Source organism: Lissotriton vulgaris, chromosome 10, assembly GCF_964263255.1.
Source record: "Lissotriton vulgaris chromosome 10, aLisVul1.2, whole genome shotgun sequence".
In the NCBI taxonomy this organism is placed as follows: Eukaryota; Metazoa; Chordata; class Amphibia; order Caudata; family Salamandridae; genus Lissotriton; species Lissotriton vulgaris.
The window spans coordinates 28688844-28703234 of record NC_141698.1 but is presented as its reverse complement, the minus strand read 5'-3'; the positions used below and the strand labels follow the sequence as shown (position 1 = coordinate 28703234).

At 51.5% G+C, this 14391-nt stretch overlaps 1 protein-coding gene across 1 annotated transcript in view; it reads right to left on the bottom strand.

The window, feature by feature from the left end:
- The window catches only part of LOC147684396 (vacuolar fusion protein MON1 homolog B-like), an 89421-nt gene that overhangs the window by 54265 nt on the left and 20765 nt on the right, over positions 1-14391 (bottom strand). The window contains exon 2 of the mRNA XM_086940323.1: positions 1312-1416. Within this exon, the coding sequence (XP_086796449.1) occupies positions 1312-1396 (85 nt within the window). The 5' untranslated portion in view covers positions 1397-1416. The remainder of the gene's footprint in view (positions 1-1311; positions 1417-14391) is intronic.

Below are 14391 nucleotides of genomic sequence, written 5' to 3'. Positions count from 1 at the left end.
CAAACAATGTACAATGGTAAAGTCAAAATATAAAAAAAAGTATCACCTCAGATTTAGCAAACTGGGAATCTTCATTCTGCACTACTACACTCTTCAAAAGAACATGTCCATTTTCATGATGTTCGCTGTCTCATAGTCTCCCACCTAGATGTCCTCTTTCTACCCATCCTTCTCCGCTCATAGATTTCTACTCTGTCTAATCCACAACTTCTATCCTAACCTCATCTCAATCCGCCCCGGACATTATTCCTTAAAGTCGACATCTCCACATCACATCCATCATCCCACTTACAACTTGCAGTACCTCATTGTGTCCCACCACCCTGAGCCCCTCTACCTTCTTTCCCACACACCTTTACCCCCCTCTACGGTCCTCTGTGCTATTACCCCCACTCTTCCGTAAGCTCCAGCTCCCACCACAGAGCTCACCTGCACCTGTGATTTCCCCGCAGAGGCTCACGCTCTCGGCTTCAACGTCCCTCATAAAAGATGTAGACTTGACACTCGGTATTTGAGTTGGAAGATTAAATCAGGGAAATCCCCAGAACGTGCTTCGAATTTTTTTCTCTTAAACCAGAGCCACAGTATCGATGATGCAAGATATGGATTAAGCAACATTGTTATGGGTTTTTTTGGGGGTGGGAAGAGCAGGAAGGGTTAGTTAAGTGTTACTTTGTTAGCTCTGGATTTGGTTAACAATAGATTGAATAGGTTGGTACAAGGCTGGCTAAGGTAACAGAAACAGACTATAATTCGGACTGATCATGAACGTGGCAGGCGTGGATGCACAGAGGTGCCCAGCTGATTGACTGGTTGATTCAATAACAGTTTGGTTTAGGTTTAGAAAATCTAAGACTTTATTCATTTGTGTAGATTCACATCCTCCATAAATTCCACCTAAATGTCATCTATTTCTATACATTTTACTCTACAAAAACGACATCAATGGATATAAACCAGTCTTGAAATTGGGAAGCGGGAGGAGAGTAGAAAATAAAAGAATGTATAGAGTCTATTTTGTTAAAAGAGATTGCTATATAAGCTAATTTGTTACATCTTGGCGACAGTACTGCTTGACATGAATATTAGTAAAACCAAAGTAGGAAGTCAGGGTTTTGCAAGTCAGTCTCAATCAGTGCAGCGACAGGATAACAAGGTCTGGGGCGTGGGCTTCTAGCAAATCATGTCTGATCATTTTTGTCTCTGAAGGATAGGCAATGGGTCCAGTCTTGTTGGTTTACCAGTTGTAACCTGGTGTGAGTCTTTCGTTCATATACAGAAGGTTTGAAGAAAAAGAATGATTCTCCTTACCTACTGCGGGAGAGTCCCTCCCACCAGGGCCAGGATGCAACTCCACGTCGGCTCCATTTTCAGGAGCGGGGTCAAGAGCTTCCATGTCCACATCACAGCCAACACCTGCAAAGAGGAGAAGGAAAAACGTAAGCAAGATACACTGGTACAAAATCCCTATCCTCCCCCACTGAACACATTTAAGATAGTCCAGTACAACTAGATCAATGCTCAAGAGGAAAAGAACAAAGTGCCAGAAACTTACATTTTAATTTTGTATGAAGTTTTGATGTTTTTAAACTTACAAACACAACTATTTAATTAGAAAAACTAAAAACATAGGATGTCAATTCAATAGCGTTTCAAGCCACACTGGATGGAAGAAGACTATATCTATGAGGAAACTCCACTAAGAAAAATCTACCATGAAGAATGCCCAAAAAGCCAAATGTCAATTAAAATGCAACTATTTTATTAATTTATTAGAAATTTTTGTCTGTAGTGCTGCACATCATCGAGACTACCTCAGGGGAGGGGCTGGAACAATAAAGAAAACGGACACGTTTGGACTACGAGGGAGTCCGAGTGCAGTTGCCCGAAAAGGATGGTGTGCATCTGCCATTCTTTGGTGGGTCGATCAAAATTCTGGAATTTTAAATTAATTTTTCTGTGAAAGATGTAGCTTTCAGGAATTTCCTGAACTGAAGGTATCCGGCTTCCTTTTTGGGCAGCGGTCTAAAGCTGTTCCAAAGTTCTGGGCCCTGAAATGTCCCCCCCCCCAGAGTCACATCATCAGATCAGCTGGTCAAAGGAGGAATGCAGGCTATGGTCTGCAGTATAGTGGCCTTGCCAATTGCAGAAGACAGCCAGAACCTTTTACCCAGTGTGCCTGGTACAGAAGGCAGAATGACTGACTAACCCTAAATCTGTCTCACCAACCCTAATCCTAACCATAAACCTACCTCACTAACCCGAACCATAAATCCACCTCACCAACCCCAATCATGGTATTACTCCTAAATCATCTTCAGTAACCCATAACCCTAATTCGAACCCAAACCTACCTACCCAACCCTAATCCTGATCCCAAGCATAAATCTACCTCTGCAACCCCGACTCTAAACCTAAATCTGCCTCAGCAACCCTTTTTCTAAATCTACTTCACCATCCCTAATCCTAAATCTACCTCACAACCCTTAACCCTAAACATAAGTCTTGCTCACCAACCCGGATCCTGACACTAACTCCATTATTAACCCAATCCGGATACTAAATATTCTTCAGTAACCATCACCCTGACTCTCCTTAAACCTACCCACTTTTGTGTTGGGTAAGTTGGCCATATCAACGATGGAACAGCTCACCTAGCTTCCGAATGTCTCTTTGGTGGAAGGCTTTGTTCCTTTACCATGGAAGTGGGCCTTAGTCTCACCTCTACTCACAGAGCCCAACCTGGACCTCTCAAATGGGCAAACCATAGGCCCATTACCCTCTTGCCTACCCTAGCTAAGGTGTTGAAAAAACATGTCAATCTGCCACTTACATCTAACATTGAGCTAATCACAATCAGGATTCAGGGCTGGACATAGACCTGAATCTGCCTTTCTTGGTGTCGTGGAATATCTACTAGGCCAATTAGACTCCGGGAGTACGGCGGCACGGATTCTTCTCGATGTCAGCACCGCATTTGCAGTGAATCACTCCACTCTGCTTCACAGACTAGAAGGAATGGAAGTGCAAGGTACAGCCTTGTCGTGGCGAAGATATTTCCTGTATATGGCACCTTTCAGGGACATTCACGTAAATACAAGTCCAAGTCACACTTTCTCGCCTCAGGGGAACCAAAGGGTTCTACCCATAGCCCACTTCTGTTCAATCAATATGTAAGGCCTCTTGCCAACACTGTGTAATCGAATCCCATGGGCTTACACTTTTTTTGTATGCTGATGACACGCAAATTGTGGTATCCTTATCCACCAAGAAAAGCCGCATTGCAGAAGCCATTAATATATACCATGCTCAAGTTTCAGCTTGGATGAATATCAATTTGCTGAAGCTGAATGAGGACAAGACAGAGGTTTTTTCTGGTGGGCAATCACCCCCATCTTTAGGGTCCTCATCTTAGACCATCTACTATGGGTAGGACCCCCTTCCCAGTTGAGGTGGTGAATAGTCTGGGAGTATGGCTAGATGACAAGCTGCCCCTGCGTCATCAGATAAATGAGGTGGCTGCCACGTGCTTTGGCCTCCTTAAATGGTTAAACAAAATCTTGGCATGGTTTTCAGTGTCTGCTCAACCAACAGTAGTCCAGGCTCTGGTGATTTCCAGACTGGTTTACAGTAATGTTTTATATCTGGGTGCTGCAAGATCCCTGCTCAAAAGGTTCCAAAGTGTTCAAAATGTGACAGCCCGTTTACTTCTCCATCCACCCAGGTTCAACTCCTCAGCTAGTTTGCTGCTTACTTTGCACTGGTTGCCTATTGAGCAGCGAGTCCGATTTAAGACCTTATGCTTCATGCACAAATGCCTTGCCAATACATCGGAGACCGTTATAATAATAATCCACATTTGTGAAGCGCACAATCACCCGTAAGGGTCTCTAGGCGCTGGGGGCCGTCGAGAAGATTAAGCAAGCTATTGCCCAGAGTCACGTTGTGCTGGGCTAATCTGCCGCCGGTGCCAGGGATCGAACCGAGATCCCCAGATTCCGGAGTCAGTCGCCCTGGCCGCGGCTACACCTCTTCCAGACACCGTTGGGGTCTGGATATGTTCCAAAGCGTGCTCTCCATCAGGACCTGGCAACGGTTCCTGCAATGGTTCCTGGATAAGGAAGTCCCGCCGGGGTGGCCGCACATTTGCTTTTCTCTGCCAATAGCTGTGGAATGACCTCCACACTCAATCAGAGACTGCAAATCGCTCATAGCTTTCCGGATGCAGCTTAAAACGTGGCTGTTTCCATCACTAGACTGGTCATGTAATGGTTTGATTGCCCTTGGTTTAGGCAGGAGGATAGTGGTGGGAACCGTGTCTAGGTAGCCCTGCACTTTACAAATCACTAATAATAACAATAACAACCATTACAACAACACTAAATGTACTTCAGCAACCACAACCCTGGCTCTAACCCTAAATCTACCTCACCATGTAAGCTGAACCATATCCTAACCCTAAATCTAGCACAGCAACCCTAATCATGATCCTAACCCTAAATATACCTTATGAACCGTAGCCCCAACTCTACCTCAGTAACTCTGACCCTGATCCCAATCCTAAATCTACATTAGCAACCCTGGCTCTAACCCTAAATCTACCTCACCAACTCTCATCTTGAATCTACCCATGTGATCATAGCCCTTATCCTAACCCTAAATCTAGCACAGCAGCCCTAATCATGAGTCTAGCCCTAAATATACCTTATGAACCGTAGCCCCAACTCTACCTCAGTAACTCTGACCCTGATCCCAATCCTAAATCTACATTAGCAACCCTGGCTCTAACCCTAAATCTACCTCACCAACTCTCATCTTGAAGCTACCCATGTGACCTTAGCCCTTATCCTAACCCTAAATCTAGCACAGCAGCCCTAATCAGGAGTCTAACCCTAAATATACCTCATTAGCCATAGCCCTAAATCTACCTCAGCAACCCTAATCCTGATCTTAACCCTAATCCACCTCACCAACCCCAACCTTGATTCCAAACATAACTCACTCACCGACTAACCATAAAACTACCTCACCAACGCTAAACCAGAATATACTTCACGAAACCCAATTCTAACCCTACATTTTCTTCAGAAACCATAATCCTGATTAACCCAAATCTACTTTACCAAACCCTCATCCTAAACATAAGTTAACCTCACCAACCATGATCCTAACCCCAAATCCACCTCATCAACCCAAACTCTGATCCCAACCCTAAATATCTTTAAACCTAATCTTAACTAGAACCAATCAAATCTGACCCCTACAGCTCCTCTTAGCAGGGCCACTGGAATTACGTGGTTCTCTGACTGCACCGCTTTCCGCATAAATATGAATTTGCACCCTTGCCAAACAATCCAACTTCTGCAAAATTTGCGTACATTAATAAAAAAGCTGTTTTTAGCCTGAACACCACATAAAAAACTAAAACCAACCACGTGTTGCCGCGCAGTGATCGGCTTTAGTCACACGGAGACCGGTTCCCCTTTCAGTTCATTTCTGCATTTAGATGTTACACGGATATTAATGAGGTGACACCTCCGTCCATACAGAATCAATACGTGTACGAACATACAAAATGGGGAAGTAATAACGTTTCAAACGTGCTGCATTATTTCCCTTTTTTGCCCCATAATTTAGTCAACCCTGACGCATAATTGGGCCCAACTCTCAACCTGCTCTATTAATATCCCTTGGGTTTTTAATTAGCGGCAAGTCTTTATTTCTCCTTTACTTATAACTAATAATATAAGTCTTTAATGTAAAAAAAAGAAGAAGAAAAAAAAGTGTTAAAAAAAATATTTATTTTAGCTACATTTTTTCAGGAAAATTTCGTCACTATGGAATTTCGGCCTCAAAGTATCTTCCTGGCGTCATAATTCTGCGGAGGGTGAAAAGCGAATCCAATTGGCAAAGCCAAATAGTTTGACTTACTTGTGATGTACAAAACATGCCCGCTGGTTTTGCCAGTGTTTGTTTGCGGTCAGAGGGAGCCGCCTGGTGCGCTTCCCAGCAGCAATGACCCGGCAGCAGTGAGGCGGAGCTGCCGGAAGTGCCTACAACGGGAGCAGTAGCAGGGCCGGGAGAGGCGCCACAGGGCTTCTAGGCGCAGCAGGGGCTGGGGTTACAGCGTTGAGCGTGTGATGAGAGTGCAGTGCAGCCGCTACAAAACATCACATCAGACCGTACACCACACTCGAAAGTGCACAGCAGCGCACGCCGAGGAAAGGCACGGGCTCCGTTCAAGTGCGTTGTGCTTTCTAAAGTGCTACTACCACGGGATGGCTTTGCAGCGCTTCGTCACGTATCCGAAGTGGAGAGTTCACACGGCACTGCTTTGGTTGAATGGGACCATTGGATTCGCTCTCTTAGGACAGCATCCGTGCCTTAACTCGCATCCCCAATCTGATGTGGATTTATCGTCTTTGGCTTGTTTTTTTTTTTTAACAATCATGTAACATGCACACGGAAAGATTTAGAAGAACAACCACTGGAATGATCCCGACAGCCATGCCTGGAAAGGCGGCCTGCGACGCTGCCATCGGCTGTGCCCCAGAAGACCTGGAGACGCTTGAACTGTGTGACCGTGGGCACATCACTAGAGCCAAAAGTATGTGGTCTGATATCCGTCAACCTTTCCAGTGTTCCCAGACAGAGTAAATGTAGGAAGCCGCTGACAGCTTAAAAAGGATTGGCAATGGGGTGAGCTTTTGCATACAACATACACCATAGCATGGCCTACAGGAAATATTTAACACATGGATGACACGTGCGGCACACAATCCAATGTCCGAGGATACAAACCCTTCGAGCACACAGAGGCACACACAGCAATCACACCACACATTCGTGCAGACTAAGCGCGCTCGACAGTCACAAGTGCACACTCAGACCAACAGGCACATGATACACAAGGGCTGACACACAAAGGCAGGTTCAGGTCCACTTCATTGAAGATTCTTCTATGGAGGGAAACGAAATCATGATGGTGGCCTCTGCTGGCATGAACAGACTATGCAGTGGTGAAATGCGTCAGTCTCACTACCCGTGTAATCCGTACCGTCGTTGAAGGGTCACCTGTGAGTAACATCACAGTACACCCTGCAGGCCAATTCCACCCTTGGCCTCGCTGGTTTAATCGTAAATGAGTAACACTGCAATTCCGGCTGCGGGCCTGCTGCCGTAACCATGGAGATGCTGCGGGCCCGCTGTATAACCATGGAGGTGCTGCAGGCCTGCTGCCGTAACCATGGAGATGCTGCAGGCCTGCTGCCATAACCATGGAGATGCTGCGGGCCTGCTGCCGTAACCATGGAGATGCTGCGGGCCCGCTGTATAACCATGGAGGTGCTGCAGGCCTGCTGCCGTAACCATGGAGATGCTGCGGGCCCGCTGTATAACCATGGAGGTGCTGCAGGCCTGCTGCCGTAACCATGGAGATGCTGCGGGCCCGCTGTATAACCATGGAGGTGCTGCAGGCCTGCTGCCGTAACCATGGAGATGCTGCAGGCCTGCTGCCATAACCATGGAGATGCTGCGGGCCTGCTGCCGTAACCATGGAGATGCTGCAGGCCTGCTGCCGTAACCATGGAGATGCTGCAGGCCTGTGCCGTAACCATGGAGATGCTGCAGGCCTGTGCCGTAACCATGGAGATGCTGCAGGCCTGTGCCGTAACCATGGAGATGCTGCAGGCCTGTGCCGTAACCATGGTGGTGCTGCAGGCCTGTGCCGTAACCATGGTGGTGCTGCAGGCCTGCTGCCGTAACCATGGAGGTGCTGCAGGCCTGCTGCCGTAACCATGGAGATGCTGCAGGCCTGCTGCCGTAACTATGGAGGTGCTGCGGGCCTGCTGCCGTAACCATAGAGGTGCTGCAGCCCTGCTGCCGTAACCATAGAGGTGCTGCAGGCCCTGTGCCGTAACCACGGAGATGCTGCAGGCCTGCTGCCGTAACCACGGAGATGCTGCAGGCCTGCTGCCGTAACCACGGAGATGCTGCAGGCCATGTGCCATAACCATGGAGATGCTGCGGGCCTGCTGCCATAACCATGAAGATGCTGCGGGCCTGCTGCCATAACCATGAAGATGCTGCGGGCCTGCTGCCGTAACCATGGAGGTGCTGCGGGCCTGCTGCCGTAACCATGGAGGTGCTGCGGGCCTGCTGCCGTAACCATGGAGATGCTGCAGGCCTGTGCCGTAACCATGGTGGTGCTGCAGGCCTGCTGCCGTAACCATGGAGGTGTTGCAGGCCTGCTGCCGTAACCATGGAGATGCTGCGGGCCCGCTGTATAACCATGGAGGTGCTGCAGGCCTGCTGCCGTAACCATGGAGATGCTGCGGGCCCGCTGTATAGCCATGGAGGTGCTGCAGGCCTGCTGCCGTAACCATGGAGATGCTGCAGGCCTGCTGCCATAACCATGGAGATGCTGCAGGCCTGCTGCCGTAACCATGGAGGTGCTGCAGGCCTGCTGCCGTAACCATGGAGGTGCTGCAGGCCTGCTGCCGTAACCATGGAGATGCTGCAGGCCTGCTGCCGTAACCATGGAGGTGCTGCTGGCCTGCTGCCGTAACCATGGAGATGCTGCAGGCCTGCTGCCGTAACCATCGAGGTGCTGCGGGCCTGCTGCCGTAACCATAGAGGTGCTGCAGCCCTGCTGCCGTAACCATAGAGGTGCTGCAGCCCTGCTGCCGTAACCATAGAGGTGCTGCAGGCCCTGTGCCGTAACCATCGAGGTGCTGCAGGCCTGCTGCCGTAACCACGGAGATGCTGCAGGCCTGCTGCCGTAACCACTGAGATGCTGCAGGCCATGTGCCATAACCATGGAGATGCTGCGGGCCTGCTGCCGTAACCATGGAGATGCTGCAGGCCTGTGCCGTAACCATGGAGATGCTGCAGGCCTGTGCCGTAACCATGGTGGTGCTGCAGGCCTGCTGCCGTAACCATGGAGGTGTTGCAGGCCTGCTGCCGTAACCATGGAGATGCTGCGGGCCCGCTGTATAACCATGGAGGTGCTGCAGGCCTGCTGCCGTAACCATGGAGATGCTGCGGGCCCGCTGTATAACCATGGAGGTGCTGCAGGCCTGCTGCCGTAACCATGGAGATGCTGCAGGCCTGCTGCCATAACCATGGAGATGCTGCAGGCCTGCTGCCGTAACCATGGAGATGCTGCAGGCCTGCTGCCGAAACCATGGAGATGCTGCAGGCCTGTGCCGTAACCATGGAGATGCTGCAGGCCTGTGCCGAAACCATGGAGATGCTGCAGGCCTGTGCTGTAACCATGGTGGTGCTGCAGGCCTGCTGCCGTAACCATGGAGGTGTTGCAGGCCTGCTGCCGTAACCATGGAGATGCTGCAGGCCTGCTGCCGTAACCATGGAGATGCTGCAGGCCTGCTGCCGTAACCATAGAGGTGCTGCAGCCCTGCTGCCGTAACCATAGAGTTGCTGCAGGCCCTGTGCCGTAACCATCGAGGTGCTGCAGGCCTGCTGCCGTAACCACAGAGATGCTGCAGGCCTGCTGCCGTAACCACGGAGATGCTGCAGGCCATGTGCCATAACCATGGAGATGCTGCGGGCCTGCTGCCATAACCATGGAGATGCTGCGGGCCTGCTGCCGTAACCATGGAGATGCTGCAGGCCTGTGCCGTAACCATGGAGATGCTGCAGGCCTGTGCCGTAACCATGGAGATGCTGCAGGCCTGTGCCATAGCCATGATGGTGCTGCGGGCCTGCTGCAGTAACCATAAAGATGCTGCGGGCCTGCTGCCGTAACCATGGAGATGCTGCGGGTCTGCTGCCGTAACCATGGAGATGCTGCGGGTCTGCTGCCATAACCATGGAGATGCTGCGGGTCTGCTGCCGTAACCATGGAGGTGCTGCGGGTCTGCTGCCGTAACCATGGAGGTGCTGCGGGCCCGCTGCCGTAACCATGGAGGTGCTGCGGGCCTGCTGCCGTAACCATGGAGATGCTGCAGGCCTGTGCCATAACCATAAAGGTGCTGCGGGCCTGTGCCATAACCATGGTGGTGCTGCGGGCCTGCTCTCGTAACCATGGAGATGATGCAGGCCTGCTGCCGTAACCATTGAGGTGCTGCGGGCCTGCTGCCGTAACCATGGAGATGCTGCGGGCTTGCTGCCGTACCCATGGAGATGCTGCGGGCCTGCTGCCGTAACCATGGAGATGCTGCGGGCCTGCTGCCGTAACCATGGAGATGCTGCGGGCCTGCTGCCGTAACCATGGAGATGCTGCGGGCCTGCTGCCGTAACCATGGAGATGCTGCAGGCCTGCTGCCGTAACCATGGAGATGCTGCAGGCCTGCTGCCGTAACCATGGAGATGCTGCAGGCCTGCTGCCGTAACCATAGAGGTGCTGCAGCCCTGCTGCCGTAACCATAGAGTTGCTGCAGGCCCTGTGCCGTAACCATCGAGGTGCTGCAGGCCTGCTGCCGTAACCACGGAGATGCTGCAGGCCTGCTGCCGTAACCACGGAGATGCTGCAGGCCATGTGCCATAACCATGGAGATGCTGCGGGCCTGCTGCCATAACCATGGAGATGCTGCAGGCCTGCTGCCGTAACCATAGAGGTGCTGCAGCCCTGCTGCCGTAACCATAGAGTTGCTGCAGGCCCTGTGCCGTAACCATCGAGGTGCTGCAGGCCTGCTGCCGTAACCACGGAGATGCTGCAGGCCTGCTGCCGTAACCACGGAGATGCTGCAGGCCATGTGCCATAACCATGGAGATGCTGCGGGCCTGCTGCCATAACCATGGAGATGCTGCGGGCCTGCTGCCGTAACCATGGAGATGCTGCAGGCCTGTGCCGTAACCATGGAGATGCTGCAGGCCTGTGCCATAGCCATGATGGTGCTGCGGGCCTGCTGCAGTAACCATAAAGATGCTGCGGGCCTGCTGCCGTAACCATGGAGATGCTGCGGGTCTGCTGCCGTAACCATGGAGATGCTGCGGGTCTGCTGCCATAACCATGGAGATGCTGCGGGTCTGCTGCCGTAACCATGGAGGTGCTGCGGGTCTGCTGCCGTAACCATGGAGGTGCTGCGGGCCCGCTGCCGTAACCATGGAGGTGCTGCGGGCCTGCTGCCGTAACCATGGAGATGCTGCAGGCCTGTGCCATAACCATAAAGGTGCTGCGGGCCTGTGCCATAACCATGGTGGTGCTGCGGGCCTGCTCTCGTAACCATGGAGATGATGCAGGCCTGCTGCCGTAACCATTGAGGTGCTGCGGGCCTGCTGCCGTAACCATGGAGATGCTGCGGGCTTGCTGCCGTACCCATGGAGATGCTGCGGGCCTGCTGCCGTAACCATGGAGATGCTGCGGGCCTGCTGCCGTAACCATGGAGATGCTGCGGGCCTGTGCCGTAACCATGAAGGTGCTGCGGGCCTGTGCCGTAACCATGAAGGCGCTGCAGACCTGTGCCGTAACCATGGAGGCGCTGCAGGCCTGTGCCGTAACCATGGAGGTGCTGCGGGCCTGCTGCCGTAACCATGGAGGTGCTGCGGGCCTGTGCCGTAACCATGGAGATGCTGTGGTTTAACTGAGTAAGCCTGGGGGCAGGAGGGTGACGTCTTTAGTGCCGTATGGTTTTCAGTGAGCGATTATGGGCGACATGTGGGATAACCCGGGTATCCACAGCATTGTGGTATTCACAGATCAACAGCAACCACCGAAGCGCCCCACAGTTCCTCCGCTTGGGGGGCCTGAGAGGGAGAGGGGGTCTGTGAGCAGTAAAGTGTCGCAACACAAGACATGGTTCCCAACTGCTTGGAGTTTACAATGGAAGAGAAGGGGACACACCCGAGCAACAGGGCGCACCCCAAAGCCAGCAAGGACAATAGGCCCTCCTCCCCGTGTTTGTAGTGAAAGGTGACATTTGGGATGAAGAGTGACCCTCTCACCCATCGGCTCCGGTGCAACTGCGCCTGCTGCACAACTGATAGTTAGGCAGCTGTCAAGAACCCCTTAGCCCCCGGCTGATGGCCAGACTCTGAAGGAAGCGAGCCTGTGTCCTGGTTGCTGAGGGGTTCACGGCTCTCCTGGGGTTGGGGAGGGGGGCCTACCTGTCCGGCTGGTCATCTTGTCCGGGGGTGAGGCCAGCGGGGCGCCCAGCCCCCCGGGGCCGAGCCTCAGTCGGCCCCAAGAGGACGACGCTGGCGTTGAGAGCATCGAAGGAGCCCCGACGCCGCCGCACTGCCCAGGCTCAGGGAGAAAAGTTAATTCCCCTCACATGATGAAGTGAAGGCGCATGAGGGCGGGAGGGGGCGGATTATCGACCAGCGCTGCCCTCATTCCGGGCCTGCAGACAGGGCCTCGGGGGCGGGCACCAGCTGTACCAAGATGGCCCACCCTGGACCAGTGCTGGCAAAGAGCACCCCTGGACTGGGCAACTCCAGAAGGCACAGGGCCTGGGGGCAGACACCAGCTGTACCGAGATGGCACACCCTGGACCAGTGCTGGCAGAGTGCACCCCTGGACTGGGCAACTCCAGAAGGTACAGGGCCTGGGGGCAGACACCAGCTGTACCGAGATGGCACACTCTGGGCCAGTGACAGCAGACTGCACCCCTGGACCAGTACTGGTCAACTCCTTCTAGCCCAGGGAGACAAGGAGCAAAACCTAAACCAGGAGTCAATCCAAGCCGAGAGATTTTACTCTCAGCAGAAAAATACTGTTTTGTTCAGTACACATGATGAGAGTCGCACAGAGAAGTCGAAGAGTTCATAAGAACTGGTCTGGACCCTCAGAGCACTGCCCAGTCTGGCCACCCATCTGAGGCCTCAGCCCGGGCTGGCCAGTGCGCCCTTCAGAGCCCTCAGACTGGCCAGTGCGCCCTTCAGAGCCCTCAGACTGGTCAGTGCGCCCTTCAGAGCCCTCAGACTGGTCAGTGCGCCCTTCAGGGCCCTCGGGTCCGGGCTGGCCCAAACACTCCTCAGAGCCCTCAGCCCAGTCTAGTTGTTCTCACAGATGCTTTAATCTCCCACGGCTCCTGAAGAGGGCAGATGGGCACACACCCAATACCCACTCATCTCGCCCCCACCAGTTTAGTCTCCACTGGTCGAACTGGGTCCTGGGAAAGCGGCAGGAAAAACAGAAGCAAAGACAGGCCGCTCAGTCAAAACAAGTAACAAAAACAGAGAAACTTCTCATGGCAACAACGAGAACGAGCCCGAAATGAATCAAATGGAAATGGAAAAGAGCAGCTGTCTGCAGACAGGGGACTGTGGGGCCCCTTCTACAGGCTGGAGGAAGCAGTATCTCAGCTCACATGCACAGTCCCATTACTGGACCTTGAATGGCTGCAGATGGATTGGGGCACCTCACAAACACCGGACCGGGTGTTATACTCTTTGGAAAATTGTCCTGTTGCCATCTCTTTAAATCCTTTAACTGCTGAGGCCTTTTCACCCCTGTGCAGAAACCTTTTTTGATATTTGTGATACTTCACGCTTAGGCCTTCATATTGTTTTTGTTTTTTTACCAAAAAGGTGTCAACACCAAAATTTGCATACTTTTTTCCAAAATCCAGCGGATTCTAAAAGTACCCAGGGTTTGTGGACTCCCCTGGAGAGGACTGAGAAAATATGCAAAATATCAGTAAATTGAGATTTTTGAAAAAGTGTTCCGCAAATAGTGTATTTTCGTGGAAGCTATAGATTCCGAAAAGTAGACAAAATTCTGATTCAGCAAGGGTTCATTTTCGATATCCCCCAAAGTGTCCCCTAAATGCTGAAATAAAAACATAGTTAAAATGAGTAGGAAAAAAACAAACTGCTATTTGTGATGTTTTGATCTGTAACTTCTTGCCACAATGGCTAATATACTATTAAGTCTGCTAGACCCTTCTGGTAGCTGGGATACATAAGGTTTTTAGGTTCTCCAAGAACAGAGGTACTAAAAGCCAACAACTGAGCCGCACCTTACACTTGTTTTTCACTGCGTACCGAGTATAGAGCAATTCATAGGGCAAAATATGTAGACTGAAAAATGGGTATCAGGAAAAGCCATGTACTTCTGAAATGGGCACCAGATATGGAGTTTAGGAGCAATGGTTATTTGTATATCTCAGAATTTGTGGGAACGCATACTATCATGCGATTCAGAGGGCATTTTTCAAAACGTTTTCTTGTTTACAAGCTGGCTTACATTTGGAAGACATAAATGTAGAAAAATACAACTGGTAATAACAAATGTACTATTCTATGAGCTCACATGGCTTCTACTGAAAATGGACTGGCCAAAAAGCTTGGTCTCCTGGTCACCCTCAGGACATACTTGCAAGCCTCCACTACTACAGACAGAAAGAGGTCATGTCATCAGTAAGCGACAGAAATGCTACTTAATTAGAGGGTGCAAAGGTGTATATAACCCTGCAGAGACGCAGAAAT